Source organism: Chionomys nivalis, chromosome 5 (assembly GCF_950005125.1).
Source record: "Chionomys nivalis chromosome 5, mChiNiv1.1, whole genome shotgun sequence".
Classification (NCBI taxonomy): Eukaryota; Metazoa; Chordata; class Mammalia; order Rodentia; family Cricetidae; genus Chionomys; species Chionomys nivalis.
Window position 1 is genome coordinate 15036947 of NC_080090.1, and position 16574 is coordinate 15053520.

The 16574-nt window shown below is 36.9% G+C and overlaps 1 protein-coding gene across 18 annotated transcripts in view; it reads right to left on the bottom strand.

Moving 5' to 3' along the window:
• Nucleotides 1-16574, bottom strand: part of Cdc42bpa (CDC42 binding protein kinase alpha) — a 257942-nt gene that overhangs the window by 148815 nt on the left and 92553 nt on the right. For all 18 annotated transcript variants that reach the window (XM_057769503.1, XM_057769501.1, XM_057769494.1 and 15 more), the window contains exons 3-4: nt 13492-13575; nt 9655-9750 (exon numbers count right to left, since the gene is read on the bottom strand). In XM_057769503.1, the coding sequence (XP_057625486.1) occupies nt 9655-9750; nt 13492-13575 (180 nt within the window). The remainder of the gene's footprint in view (nt 1-9654; nt 9751-13491; nt 13576-16574) is intronic.

A 16574-nucleotide genomic window follows, 5' to 3' on the forward strand; every position in this document is an offset into this window, starting at 1 on the left:
CTCATTTATTTGCTCACATTTTTAGATGCTTAAAGAATGGCTGTGATGATAACTAAGATTTCTGAATTTTGCCTGTTGTAAATCACAAGAATTTTCATTTTGATACTCCTCCAAATACTGTTCCTTTTTCTTCAATATAAATAATATAACTGTTAATACACAGGTTACTTCTCTCAGAGAAAGTCACTGAAGAAGAAATGTTTATCCTGAAGTCTAACCCAAAGACTGTAGATCAGCCTGAATAATTCATAAGACACAATGGTAACAAACAGCTCAGACTTTTTTCTCATCTTAATACTTTTTGGCAAATTTTTGCTTTTTGAGATTTGGCATTTGAGGAGATGAAGAGATGGTTCATCAATTAAGAGCACTTGATGCTTTCACAAAGGACCCAAGTTTTGTTCCCAGCCCTCACAGTAGGGACTCATGACTGCCCATAACTACAGTTCCAAAAGACTGGATGCCCTCTTCGAAGCTCCAGAGGTAAAAGGCACGCAAGTGGTACATAAACATAAATGTAGGTGAAACATTTACACACATAAAAAATTCAAAAAATTAAAATTTGCCACTTGAGCACTGTAGCAGAAATTCTAGTTGGTCTTAATAATAAAACCCAAATTCAGATATAAGGATTAATGCTGAAGATCAGAGAAGCAGAGTGGCCATCCACTAGAGAGTTATTTTACCTCTAACAATGCTCAGACCGAAGGGGTGATCCTGTCCTCAGACTGAATCTCTAAACTGCATCTATCTCCACTAAATCTTAGACTGAAATGTATTCCTTCCGCCTTATATTGCTCTCTCCATCTGCCACTCCTGTCTCCTCCTCCCTAGTGCTGGGATTAAAACATGTGATCCTAAGTGCTGGGATCACCTTTGTATGAGCTCTGTTTCACTTTTAGACAGGTTAAATCTTGTGTAGCTCAGGGTAGCCTTGAACTTGGAGAGATTTCTCTGCCCGGCTCCCAAGTGCTGAGATTAAAGGTGTGTGCCACCACTTCCTGGCCTCTAGTGGCTTAGATCTGCACTCTGATCTTCTGGCAAGCTTTATTTGTTAAAACATAAACAAAATATCACTCCAGAGTATATTTATTTCTATATTTATAATAAAATATATTTTAAGTGATGCATATCTTAGCCTTTATTACTTTTAAAAATTACCATGATAAATATTTTTTCTAAGTGTAAATAAATACTTAGTTTATGTTCAATGTAATCATAAATTTTGCTGATAAATCTACATATATCTGCCTTATGTGTTCATCCCTAAGATTTCAATAATTGAACTAAATCCAACTAAACATCATCCCATTCATTCTGACACTCAATAGTAAACACATGCAAAGCTTTACTCTGCCATTTTAAAAAACAATTCTGACTACAAACTAAAAACAATGCTATTTATGATGCATTAAAAAACAAATGCCACTGCTGTATAGCAGTTTCTTCCAAGACCAAAACTGTCCATCTTAGAGGGAAGCTCATTAAGACAAAGGATGTTTACCAGGAGGTAAAACAGCAGCAGGGTGTTCTACAGGAAGGCAAAATTTCTACTGTGCAGGGAAGCTCCTTAAGCTCAGGAAGTAAATAAACAACTCAAAATAGCTTCAGAAAGTCTCTGAAACTGATGATATTCATTAGCACTTCTCCTTCTCAAAATGTACACCAACACTATGGACTGCTGAATGACACTGTTAGATAGCCCAAGCTGCCCAGAAGCCGCTACTCAGACCAGCAGAGCTACCTGGAAAGGCACAGATCACTGTAGACAAACTGAGCAACCTGCAGAGGGCACAGTCCAAGCTGCTGAGCTGCCTGCAGGTGTGCAATATGCTCCAGTTTCCAGTTTTTGGAAGCTATCAACCATGCTGGGGTGGCTTTTGGTGTCAGAACTGCCTTTGAGAAATTTCTCCTCCTACAGTTAACAGTATTATAACTCAATGGCTCACCTAACTGGACTGTGGTGGTATTAGTACTTCACTCTGTCATTAGTTCCCCATCTAGACAGGAGGGGGGCTCACATCTCCCCAGGAAAACTGTCTCAACAGTTAAGTCAGTATTCACTCTCAATAACTGTCATAAACGTTTGTTTTTCCTTCTATTTAATTTTCATTTGCTGTCCACTAACTTGGTTTTATACACAATTTTATAATTTTTGAAAATTGAAATTTAAGGCACAACATATCCAAACCTATGGGACATTATGAAAGGGATGCAAAGAGGAAAGTTCATAGCGTTAAGTGCCCACATAAAGAAAACGGAGAAAGATCACATTAGAGACTTAACAGTACACCTGAAAGCTCTAGAAAAAAAAAAAAGAAGAAGCAGCAGCAGACTCACCCAGGAGGAGTAGAAGACTGGAAATAATCAAACTGAGGGCTGAAATCAACAAAATAGAAACACAGAAAACAATCCAAAGAATCAATGAAACAAAGGACTGGTTCTTTGAGAAAAATCAACAAGACTGACAAACCCTCTTCCAAACTAATCAAAAGGCAGAGACAGAACACCCAAATTAACAAAATCAGAAATGAAAAGGGGGACATAACAACAGACACTTAGAAAATTCAGAGAATCATTAGGTCTTACTACAAAAGCCTATATGCCACAAAGTTGGAAAATGTAAAAGAAATGGACTTGTTTTTAGATAAATAACATATACCAAAATTAAATCAAGACCAGGTGAGCAATTTAAATAGATTTATAAGTCACGAGGAAATAGAAGCTGTCATCAAAAATCTCCCAACCAAAAAAAGTCCAGGACCAGATGGTTTTAGTGCAGAATTCTACCAGAACTCCTAAAAAGAATACCTATACTCCTCAATGTGTTCCTCATAATAGAAACAGAAGGGACATTGCAAAACTCTTTTTATGAAGCTTCAGTTACCCTGACACCAAAACCATACAAAGACTCAACCAAAATAGAGAATTATAGACCAATCACACTCATGAACATCGATGCAAAAATTCTCAATAAAATACTGGCAAACCGAATCCAAGAACACATAAAAAAAATTATCCATTATGACCAAGTAGGCTTCATCTCAGAGATGCAGGGCTGGTTCAACATATGAAAATCGATCAATGTAATCCATCATATAAATGAACTGAAAGAAAAAAAACCATATGATCATTTCATTGGATGCCGAAAAAGCATTTGACAAAATTCAACACCCCTTCATGATAAGGGTATTGGAGAGATTAGGGATACAAAAAATATATCTAAATATAATAAAAGCAATATAAAGCAAGCCAACAGCTAACATCAAATTAAATGGAGAGAAACTCAAAGCCATTCTACTAAAATCAGGAACATGACAAGGCTGTTCACTCTCTCCATATCTCTTTAACATAGGGCTTGAAGTACTAGCCATAGCACTAAGACAACATAAGGAGATCAAGGGGATTCAAATTGGAAAGGAAGAAGTCAAACTTTCGTTATTTGGAAATGATATGATAGTATACATAAGTGACCCCAAAAACTCTACCAGAGAAGTCCTACAGCTGATAAATACCCTCAGTGATGTGGCAGGATACAAGATTAACTCAAAAAAAGTCAGTAGCCTTCTTATACACAAAGGATAAAGAAGCTGACAAATCAGAGAAACATCACCTTTCACAACAGCCACAAATAGCATAAAGTATCTTGGAGTAACACTAACCAAGGAAGTGAAAGACCTATTTGACAAGAACTTTAAGACTTTGAAGAAAGAAACTGAAGAAGATATTAGAAAATGGAAAGATCCTCCCATGCTCTTGGATAGGAAGGATCAACAGTAAAAATGGCAATCCTTCCAAAGGCAATCTATAGATTCAATGCAATTCCCATCATAATCCCAACACAATTCTTCACAGACCTTGAGAGAACAATAATCAACTTTATATAGAAAAAAAAAAAATTTAGGATAGCCAAAACAATCCTATACAATAAAGGAACTTCTGGAGGCATTATCATTCCTGACATCAAGCTCTATTACAGAGCTACAGTAATGAAAACAGCTTGGTACTGGTATAAAAATGGTGACATTGACCAATGGAATTGAATTGAAGACCTGGATATTAATCCATCTTCAGTAAATGGTGCTGGTATAACTGGATGTCAACCTGTAGAAGAATGAAAATAGATCCATATCTATCACCATGCACAAAACTCAAGTCTGTTGCAGGACCATGGTCTGTATTCTGCCAATTATATTTTAAATAAATGCTAATTGGCCAGTAGCTAGGCAGGAAGTACAGGTGGGACAACCAGACAGGAAGTAGAGGTGGGTCAATAAGAACAGAAGAATTCTGGGAAGAAGGAAGTCCATTCTCTCTGCAGTTGTGAGTCCACCACAGAAGAAGCAAGATGTGACTGCCTCGCTGAAAAAGGTACTGAGCCATGTGGCTAACACAGATAAGAAATATGGGCTAATATACATTATAAGAGTTAATAGGAAGCCTGAGCTAATGGGCCAATCAGTTTATAACTAATGTAGACTTCTGTGTGATTTCTTTGGGACTTAATGACTGTGAGAACCAGGCAGGACAGAAACCTCAGACAACACAAGTACAAATGGATTAAAGACCTAAATATAAATCCAACCACACTGAACCTGATAGAGGAGAAAGTGGGAAGTAGCCTTTAATGCATGGGCACAGGAGACCACTTCCTAAGTATAACCCAGTAGCACAGATAATAAGAGCAACAACGAATAAATGGGACCTCCCGAAGCTGAGAAGCTTCTGTAAAGCAAAGGACACTGTCAGTAAGACAAAAAGGCAACCTACTGAATGGGAGAAGATCTTCACCAACCCCGTATCAGACAAAGGACTGATCTCCAAAATATATAAAGAACTAAAGAAATTAGACATTAAAATTCTGGATAACACAATTTAAAAATGGGGTTCTGAACTAAACAGAGAATTCTCAACAGAAGAATTTCAAATGGATAAAAGATACTTAAGGACATGTTCAACTTCCTTAGCTATCAGGGAAATGCAAATCAAAACAACTTTTTTTAATTAATTTATTTATTTATTAAAGATTTCTGCCTTCTCCCTGCCACCGCCTCCCATTTCCCTCACCCTCCCCCATCAAGTCCCCCTCCCTCATCATCCCTAAGAACAATCAGGGTTCCCTGCCCTGTGGGAAGTCCAAGGACCACCCACCTCCATCCAGGTCTGATACCATCTTACACCTGTCAGAATGGCTAAAATCAAAAATACCAATGATAGCTTATGCTGGAGAGGATGTGGAGTAAGGGGAACACTCATCCATTGCTAGTGGGAATGCAAACTTCTGCAACCACTTTGGAAACCAGGAAAAGGGAGTCAACCTACCTCAGGATCCAGCAATACCACTCTTGGGAATATAACCAAAATATGCTCAATCATACTACAAAAGCATTTGTTCAGCTATGTTCATAGTATCATTATTTGTAATAGCCAGAACCTGGAAACAACCTAGATGCCCCTCAATGGAAGAATGAATAAAGAAAGCGTGGCACATCTACACATTAGAGTACTACTCAGCTGTAAAAAAAAAACAATGACATCTTGAATTCTGCATGCAAATGGCTGGAATAAGAAAACACTATCCTGAGTTAGATAACCCAGACCCAAAAATATGAATATGGTATAGGTGCTGTGGGAACATATTCTGCTCCTTCAGCCAATAGCCTTTAAGATACCAGCCCACTTGGGCATGGTCTCTTATTCTATAAAAACAGCAGTAACCGCTGGGCAGTGGTGGCGCATGCCTTTAATCCCAGTACTTGGGAGTCAGATGCAGGTGGATCTCTGTGAGTTCGAGGCCAGCCTGGTCTACAAGAGCTAGTTCCAGGACAGGAACCAAAAGCTACGGAGAAACCCTGTCTCAAAAATCCAAAAAGAAAAAAAAAAAAAAAAAAAAAAAACAGCAGTAACCATATGCCCAGTATCTTGCTTCTGGCTGCCGCTTCCGGCTGCTAGACTGTTCCTGTTGGTTCAGAAGACTGTTGTCTAGGACAGTGATATGTAAGTTTTCCCCTAAAATAAACAGTTTTTTTATTATCCATAATTCTGAACTGGTGTGGGATTGTTTTGTGACTTACGCCTTCATCTGGTGCCCAACATGGGCCTTGAACCCACGACCCTGAGATTAAGAGTCTCATGTTCTACTGACTCACTCATTAGTGGATACTAGCCATAAACAAGAGACATTGAGCCTATAGTTCATGATCTTAGAGAAGCTACATAATAAGGTGAACCCAAAGAAAAACATATATAGATCCACCTGGAAATTGGAAGCCGACAAGATTGCCTGAAAAAAAATGGGAGCATGCGGAAGGGGGAAGAAGGAAGGGGAGAAGAGAAAGAGGAGGGGAGAAGGGGAGGGTTGGAGAGATCTTGAGCAAATGGTATGGTTGAGATGGAGGAAGTACAGATATGAGAGCAAGGAAAGAGATATCTTGATGGAGGGAGCCATTTTGAGGATAGCAAGAAACCTGGCTCTAGAAAAATTTCCAGGAATCCACAAGGATGACCCAAGCTAAGACCCTAAGCAATAGAGAGGGTGCCTGAACTGGCCTTGCCCTGTAGTCAGACTGATGATTATCTTAAATATCACCATAGACCCTTCATCTACAACAGATGGAAACAGAGACAGAGACCCACACCAGAGCACTGGACTAAGCTCCCAAGGTCCATTTGAAGAGCAGGAGGAAGAGTATGAGCAAGGAAGTCAAGACCATGAGGGGTTCACCCACTGAGACAATGTGCCTGAGCTAATGGGAGCTCACCAACTCCAACTGGACTGGGAGTGAACGAGCATGGGATCCAACTAGTCCCTCTGAATGTGGTTGACAGTTGGGGCAGACCGAGGGACCAATGACAATGGCACTGGGATTTGTCTTTACTGCATGTACTGGCTTTTAGGGATCCGATTCTCTTTGGATGTATACCTTGTTCAACCTGGATGTAGTGGGGATGGTCTTGGACTTCCCACAGGGCAGGGTGCCTTGCCCTCTCTTAAGACTGGAGGGAATTGGAGGGAGGGTGTGTGGAGGGAGTGGGAGAGAAGAGGGAGGAGAGGAGAAAGTGGAATTTGGATTGGTATTTTTAAGTAATATAATAATAATAATAATAAAAGAAAAATATATAAGGGATATACGTATTGGAATCACATTGTTTCCACACCTGGATCTGGCTTGACATCAGATAAAAACCTCAAGTGCATTACAGCTATAAACAAACCTTTAGTTTTATTTTAGTTAAAGATACTAATGATCATGCCATTTATTCTTTTCTAAATTTCTACCAAAGATTCAGAGGTATTGTACACACATACACACGTTAGCTGTATAACAAACTTTAAAAACATAGCACAAAGTTAAAATGAGACAGTTTAATTCCAAATGGAAATTCCAGAAATGACTATTTCAACATGTAGAATTTTGGCACAATTTTATGGTTTACAGGGGATGTAAACAGGGATGGCATTAAAGACAAATGCAGATGAGTACAGAGGATGAACTATAGAGTCATAAATTTCCTTTTGACTAAAAAAATATATTTAGTGTTATTGTCCATCTCTTGTACTCCTGTGGGGGGTGGGGTTGGTAGCCAAGTCCTTGAATATGCTAACATATGCTCTACCACTACTCTCCTCCTGTCTTTGGTGTCCACAGTGCAATGTTTCCATCAGTTCTGGCCGCTCCCATGAATTTTCTTCTTGGCATCCTCATTGCAATCCATTGTGGGCACACCTGCACTTTTCCACATTTACAAGTATTACTCCATGGTTCTTGTTTGCCCTGTATTCACTGCTACTGTCAAGAATAGCTAGGCCACATTTTCTACGGAGATGCAGAGAACGGTTAATTATATAGGAAATAAAACAAATATTCACATTTCCTTAGTTTTAAAATCATTCAGTGTTATTCCTGATATCTTCAATTTTTTGTGGAATTTTAAGCAACTGTTTTCAACAAAAGAACAAGTTTATTTTCACTGACCATTTTTCCTCTGCTTTGCAATCAAGCATGATTCAGCTCTGAACAATGGTAACGGCTTTTCCTATCTAATAAATAAGCTTCTCAGAAACCACCAATATAGCTGTAGATTCATTTTCATTTTACTTTTAGAAGTTATATTATAATTAAGTTTTGTTTTAAATTTACTAACTTTACTAATCAATTCTTTCCTATGAATTGAGAATGCAGTAATGTGTAGTGTATCTGGCAATGTACATGTAATCCATATTGTAATGTGTTTTCAACAATAAACACAATGCTGTGCTATTTAATCCATTAAAAAGGTCACTGTCCTATGCGCTAAAGCATTTTGATATGATAGGCATGCATTATTAATAAAAATAAAATGTCATGGTATAGCAATATGCACAGAACTGAAAAAGCTATCAAGTTATAACTGGCTTGGTAGATTGTAGACAATACATGTCAGTAAGTGTAGCTGTACTCCAACTTTATGAAAACTAAAACTTAAAGTCTGTGTAATATTCATGTCACAAAACGACATACTTTGTATCTTTATCCCTTTTTGATTTAGCTACCTTGTGTCTGTCTTGGAAGAATAGTCACAGACTTTACACTTCTAAATAAATATAGCATTTTTATCATTTAAACTACTTCACATATATTACTTACTTGATTTTCAACTTATTATCTGGTATACTCTATATAAATAAAGAACACTAAGAAGAGAACTTTTTTCCTCTCACTTGCTATTCTCTCCAGATACAAAGAACAATGCCCAGCAGAGAACAAACATCCAGTAATTATTTAGCAAATAAACAAAAACTGCCCCCTATTCTTTTTATTTGTCAAGTCTGATACATAACAGCCTCTCAAAGACATGAATACCTTTCTAAAATATATAAATCTAAAAATAAAAAGGGCCAAAAACTGAAGAACTATGAATAATAGGCCAAGTAGTTACATTTCATATTGCAGCAAACTTAACCTTATTTATCCTTTGATTTTTATTTCCCTCTTCCTAGTTTCTATATTCATTCTTACTTATACTCAAGTAGTAGATATTTTGATAGTATGAGTTATCACTAAGTTCCTCCCATGCTTTTGGAAAATGATATCATATAAATATAACTCAATCTAATGTAGCACATGGCCACAATGAAAAGTGTGTAAAGATTTTTTCTTTTTTATGATTTATCTATTTATTACATATACAATGTTATGCCTGTATGCCTGCCTGGAGGCCAGAAGAGGGCACCAGATCTCATTACAGATGTTTGTGAGCCACCATGTGATTGCTGGAAATTGAACTCAGGACCTCTGGAAGGGCAGCCAGGGCTCTTAACTGCTGAGCCATCTCTCCAGCCCCAAGTGTGTAAAGTTTTAAAAAGTACAACAATACTAATAAAATATACTGGGAGAGTCATAAAAAGGAAAACTCCTGAACCATCTCCCACAACACTGAACTGAAGGAAATAAACAGTCTGGATCTAATCTGGGATTTCTTATTTATTAAAGACATAAACAAATTTAAAAGAAAAAAAAGCATCAAATTTCTCAGACAAAACATTCTCATACCACGTGTGAGTAATTGCTCTGTGAGTAATTTTTCTATTAAAAATCTACATTTAAATAACATTTTAAAAAATAATGGCAAACTCTGCCAACAAAAGACTAGAATAACCCAAGCACTTCTTACTAAGTTGTTGTCGTCCTGGAAAGCATAGTGCAGAGTTGTTATCCACTTGTTGTCCCCGTTCACCAGCACGTCCCTCTCCTCACGAAAGCATGCTGTCTGAAAGGGAAAGAATACTTTATACAACCTAGAAAACACCATCCAAACAACTGCTCAAAGTGTGTATCACAGTCTAAAATGTTTAATATGTTTTTACAATTGCTACAGTCCAAAGCAATTCACAGATTTAGGTTATCACAGACCAACCAACCTATTACCTAGATGACATAAATGTCCAAATTTGCCATTGCCACTTTACCAATTTCTGTTTGTTTATTTTCAAGACAAGGTTTCTCTGTAGCTTTAGAGCCTACTCTGTAAGTTGGCCTAGAACTCACAGAAATCCACCTATCTCTGCTTCCCGAGTGCTGGGATTAAAAGCACATGCTACCTCCACCTAGCATCCACTTTATCACTTTTGAAGACATAAAAAAAAAAAATGAACATTATAGGTGCCTTTGACTTTCTGATTATATTTTAAAGACTGAACTCGGGATCTTGTGTACGCAAGACATGAGCTATATCCTCAGCTCATACAGTTGGTACTGGTTATAAGGAAGATTAAGTAGCCATGATACATGAAACAAATTATTATACAATTAGCCCTCATATTCTCATGTATATACACAAAGAACTTATTTGAACAAACAGAATTGCCAAAGCCTGAAATTAAATAGCATTATCTGAGAAAATACTACAACAAGTCAATGTAATCCATCTGAAATCGTGATTTAAACTGTCAGTCAAGTTACTAAAATCTATGACATTTTGCTTTAGTTCACTTTAGGAGGAAAAGAGAATCATGTTACATACTTACTACTAAGTCCTGCTGTATGGCTTAACTGACCTAATATGGTTTGCAATTAATATTTCAGAAGGATGACAGAGTCCAGGAAAGCCCTTTCCTGGCTTTATTTCACAACAGTGATCTGAAATTTTAAAGGCAATCCAGCTAAAATCCAGTAGTAACTGCTGTGTCACCCAATTCCAAACTGACAATTCCAAACCAACAAAACTCAGAAGACTTAAGTCAAAACAACAAATTAAGCTGTAAATTCTAATCTATCCTGAACTGCTCAGTAAAAACATGCATAAATAAACATAATGAACTATGATATACAATTGTAAACATATACAGAAGTAGAGAGTCTGACTAAAATCCTTCTCCCAACTACTGTCACACAATTACAGCAATTATTACATTACATTCTCACATACCACCATCCCTCAGTGTCACTGGTGCACACATATATCCACATGCATACTTTATAAAAAGTCTCAGGCATTACATTATCTAGTCGTAAATATTTGATACAAGGCATACTCCATACATTTTGTTTAACATACTTTGTCCTCAGCTGCTTATGCCAACTGGGAAAGATATTACTGGTATCCGGTAAAGAGAAGCCAGGATGCTTTACCACACGGTGCACAGAACCACAAGAAATGACTAAGGATCAATAATGGGCCTGTTAAGAAAAATCTGTTCTTCATCAGTATTAAGCCATGATAAATGGACACTCTAGTGGTGTGAAGGTGCTCTAGGAATTCAATCATAATTCTGAAGGAAAAGAAAGCATATCTAAAGAAAAAAAATTAATTCCCTCTACAATTTGGGTCTCTAAACACACAATGAACAAGGCATGGTGGCATGTGTCTGTAATCATAGTGCTTAAGAGGAGAAAGCAAGATCACGAGTTCAAATCATCCTTGGCTAGCTAAAAAACATGACACTGCTTCAACAAACCAACACCTCACAACATAACATATGCACAGTATTACCAGGACCGCAGAGCTAATTTAGATTTAGTTGGTCATTTTCCTAACTTTGTTTTTTTTACTTTAGGCAGGGTTTTTCTATGTAGCCCTGGCTGTCCTGGAACTCGCTCTGTAGACCAGGATGGCTTCAAACTCAGAGATTCACCTCTCTGCCTCCTGAGTGCTAGGACTAAAGGCATGCACCACCACCACCTGGTTGAATTTCAAATTTCAACCAAATATTTTGCTTGCCAGAGTGATTTAACTTTCATACAACTTTTACATTTTTCTGTATTCAGTAATATGTTCTTTAAATTTTATGCTTAACGGATTACTGGGATAATGAGCAACAAGAATTCCTATGTTGAAACAGAAGTTAAATAAGGTCTATACATAAAGAATAATTCTGCAAAGCTATCACATGACTCTTAATATTCATAAAATACATTCATCAAATTAGCGACCCTATACAGCACATCAAAACTACATGTATCATGCCTTCAGGATGACTCAGTCAGTAAAAAGTGCTTGCCATTCAATTCTGATGACCTGAATCTAATTCCTAGATCCCAGAGAAGGGGGAGAGATGATAAAATAATCTCCTGAAAGTTGTCCTCTAAACTCCGGACACATGTATGAATAGCAAGTACATGTGTATACTCATACTTACATATCATGTACCTGTACATGCATGTATCTATGCGCACACACACATACACATACACACACACACACACACACACACACACACAATAAATTTAGATGAAAATCAATCACAAAGTATACTGATGATTATACCTAGTTTGGCTTCTCATTTATTGGAAATAAAAATAAAGGGTTCTCTCCTTCACAAAATACTGTTACAGAGAAATTTTTCAAATAATAGGATATTTAAAGTCTAAGATTTTCATTTTGAAAAATAAATGGAATTTATCTTAATATTTTCATTTTTATAGCAAGGCACTGAATTTAATATTTTTGGTTGCTTGGTTTTGTGTGTGTGTGTGTGTGTGTGTGAGAGAGAGAGAGAGAGAGAGAGAGAGAGAGAGAGAGAGAGAGAGAGAGAAAGAGAAAGAGAGAGAGAAGAGAGAGCCTTGAACTTGTTATCTAACTAAGGATAAACTGGAATTCTTTATCTTTCTGTCTCTAACTCCTAAATGCTGGACCCAGCTTTTAAATTTACTTTCAAACATATAGTTTAACATATATTTGATGGTCACACAAAAAATGAGACATAGACGACATAGACATTTTTAAGTAGTCAGTAAAAAAAATGTTTTAATATAACTAACAAAAATAATTTGATAATATCTGTATTTGGCAAGTGTGCTTAAAATGCACACAGTTACATACTCTGAGTTAATAATTAAACATTTATATAAGCAATAGCTTCCAAAGTTTTCATATATTCCCCACCCCAAGCCCAGGATTTCCACTAAAATAAGTTTAATTTGGAAGGTGGTTAAGTTGTAACATACACATAACCTATGAAATCTTTTCATGTAAAAATTATTCTAAGATCATTTCAACATCTCTTCACACAAACTGGAGCCCTCAGGGCAGCCCCAGCAATATCTCTGGTTAAGAGTGCTTTATAGTTCTACATTTTTATTTTTTTAATGTTTACTAGATGTGTGTGCACATGTATGCAGGTGCCTAGGTCCAAGAGTGCACACTTGTGGAGTCAGAGGACAACTTTGTGTTGTCAGCTTTCTCTTTTCATCACAGGTTCCAGGGATCCAACTTCCACTAAGCCCCTCACAGCCCTCTTTACACTGACTGCATTCTGTGGCTGGCATGGCTGGTTCTGATAGTCTTCTCTCATTTTGAAATTTCCTTTTTACAAATATACAATGTTAATTTCAGTGAAATAATTAAATGCACCAATAATTTGAGTCTGCCTTGCGATGTATTCAGACTATACATCAATTCACTAAAGGACTCCAACATCTATGTCCAAAATTTTTTACTACCAACATGTTTTAAAATAGTCTAAACTAAAAACCTAAGCGCCATCAACTTTTACAGAGCATAAAGACTCACCTCAGCTCTTTTCAGCATTTCCCACTTGTTCAGAATTTTCATGGCAAATACTTTATCTGCATTTTTCAATTTAACTACAGCAACCTAGAAAAGATAAAGGAAATACAACTTTTAAAGTATCACAAAAATACTTTATTCATTTTCCATTTTTCTCTCTGCAAGAAAAAATAAATACCAATATCAATTATGTCAATGCCGCTCAATTCTAAGATTCTAAGTAAAATGTCAAATGAAAATTTTACATTAGTGAACATATGTCAAACAAGTGAGCCATTCTTTGTGAACCATTCTGCTGTGTATTATACATTATATCTTCCTTTCCAAATTTTCTGCCTAGGAATTTAAACTCATCATCTGTTGCAAAGAAACTGACCACGATGCACAATATGAAATCAGATCTTACAGGACAATGCATGCCAGATTTCAGCACAGTATTACAGGGGATACAGTTATCAAAGGAGAGATATTCTATGGTAAAGAAGTAATACATGGACTGAAGATAATGATGCTCTTTATTCCACATACTTTTACCCACTATGCATGTATTCCAGCCCATCCTTTCCCTTCCTCCCCCAATTCCCAGCAAAGAGCATTTATGACTAACAGTTTTGCAAACTGTGGACTATACACATCCTTTCCAACCATAAAAAGCAACAAATGCTCCTGTATTTTATATATCAAAAAACTGACAAATGCAAATAAGACTATTCTCGCTGTGAACAAAATGATTACATTTCTGTTTCTACTGTTGTTTTCATTTAACTAGATAATCTCTTTAGGGCCCTTCCATTTGCTGGTTTGTTACAGGGTTGAAACGAAACCACAGAAAAGGCAGGCAAATATTCACCAACAACATTTCTGGTAACTGAGAGGCACCACTAGAGAAAAGAATTACTATCTGTTGCAGTTTGGATATCAGGTGACCCTCAAAAGTTCATGTGGTGGTAAAAGTTTGGTCCCCTGTGCAGCACTTTGGATGATGGCAGAAGTTTTAAACGCTTAATAATAGTGGGTGCCTTTAAGCTGTTGCAGTCTGTAGGACCCTAAACTGACTTAAGTATTTCCTCCATCCTTTTCTTCCTATCAGGTAGATGGTTTTATTTTTCCACACTCCCAGAACAATACGTTACTTCATTACAGATTCAAAAGCAAAGCATTAACTGATTACACACTAAAATCTCCAAAACCATAAGCCAACATAAATTTTCCTTTTTATAAGGGAATTATATGAGGCATTTTATTATAGTAGTTGGTAGGTAACAACACAATATCCTAACATGAAGGCAAGATCATGTGTACAAATCTTTACAGTTCAAAGGAAAATTTCCAAGAATAAAAAATAGGTTTAAATTCAAGCTCTAATTTTTTAATAAATTTTGATAGCAAATGTGCATATTAAGGGCACTTTAAAAATCTGTACCTAGATGAGATTTTCATCAAAGTAATATGATGACATAATTAAAATCAGTGCATAATATTTCTAAGTAGCTGTAATAAACAGTTATGCTATCAATTAAAATGGTGGAGGATGTGTCAGGAAGATAGCTCAGTAAAAAACCTAGCCACACAAGCAAGTCTAACAAACTGAGTTCAATTGATCCTTGTAACCTATGTAAAAAGCCTGATGTAGTGGTGCACATCTGTAATCTCAGTATTCATATGGAAAGATGGAAGGTATGGATAGAATTGCCTGGAAGCTTCTAGGCCATGCAGTTTGAAGTACACAGTATAGCAGCAGAAACAAGAGACCATGCATCAACAAGGTAAGAGCTAATGGCCAAGTTGTCCTCTAACCTCCATATGCCCAACAACATGCATCCAATGCCCAAATGCCAGGTACTATACTAACATTTCACACAGGTCTTCAACCCCTCAAATGCAATTCCAAAAGCCAAAACATTTCATAACTCACTTAGCATTGTATGTTAAAACCAGGAGATTATTAGTCTTTTGTTTTGGTTGGGTGTTGTTGTTGTTTTAATATCTCTTACTGTAAAAACAAAAACTGTTTAGCCAGAGAATGGTTATGCACATCTTTAATCTCAGCATTCAGGAGACAGAGGCAGTAGGATCTCTATGAGTTCCAGGACAGCCTGGTCTATAGAGCAAGTTCCAGGACAGCCAGAGCTACACAGAGAAACCCTGTCTCAAAAAACCAAAGTGAAGTTTCACTTCAGAAGCATGTTGCGCAAGTCTGCTTCAAGTCTTGAGAGGGTGATGTGTAAGAATGTACACTACATTATGAATACTGGACTCAAAACAACCTGTGGGTTGTGCAGCTCCACAGAAGAGATGAACAGTGATAGTAGGCAGCATCCACTCAACACCCCAACACTTGGCTAGCACTTACTGGGGTGTTAGAAAGGTGGTGGCAATATGAATTCTGAAGCCAGTCTATTGGTCTCAAATCTTGGTTTTATCATATCACTGTATAATCCCAGGTTTCTTTTTCTTTTTTTGCGCCCCCCTCCAGGTTTCTTATTTGAAGACTTGCCTTTTAATATTTGATTTTTCTCATCAATGGTGAGTTTAATAAATGTACTTACATTATATAGATATAGTAAAGATCAAAATAATTAATATGCATATAAAGTACTTATTACTACAGGGTCTGGAGTCCAGTTAAGTGTTCAATAGATGTGAGCTGTTACCATGCATCTGTACCTCTACTTTAAGCACCCACTCTCCCCATCTCCATCTACCACTACTGCGTGACAGCCAGTATGTCTTACAATCCCTTTAGCACTAAAAAGAGAAACAGTTCTTCAATTCACAGTTTTAAGTTTATAACTGACACTATACATATACACAGAAATTCCCTCAATTGAAAAAATTCCACATACAAATAAAAAGCAAGTCATAATATTCAACATAGTATAGTTTTCAGTAGTAAAATACTAGAACTAACAAATATTCTTACAGAGAAAATAGACAAAATAATCCAAAAGAAACTATTCATGTGTTTGAAGAAATATTAAGAATATTATTTGAAGCCAGGCGGTGGTGGCACACGCCTTTAATCCCAGCACTCGGGAGGCAGAGGCAGGCGGATCTCTGTGAGTTCGAGACCAGCCTGGTCTACA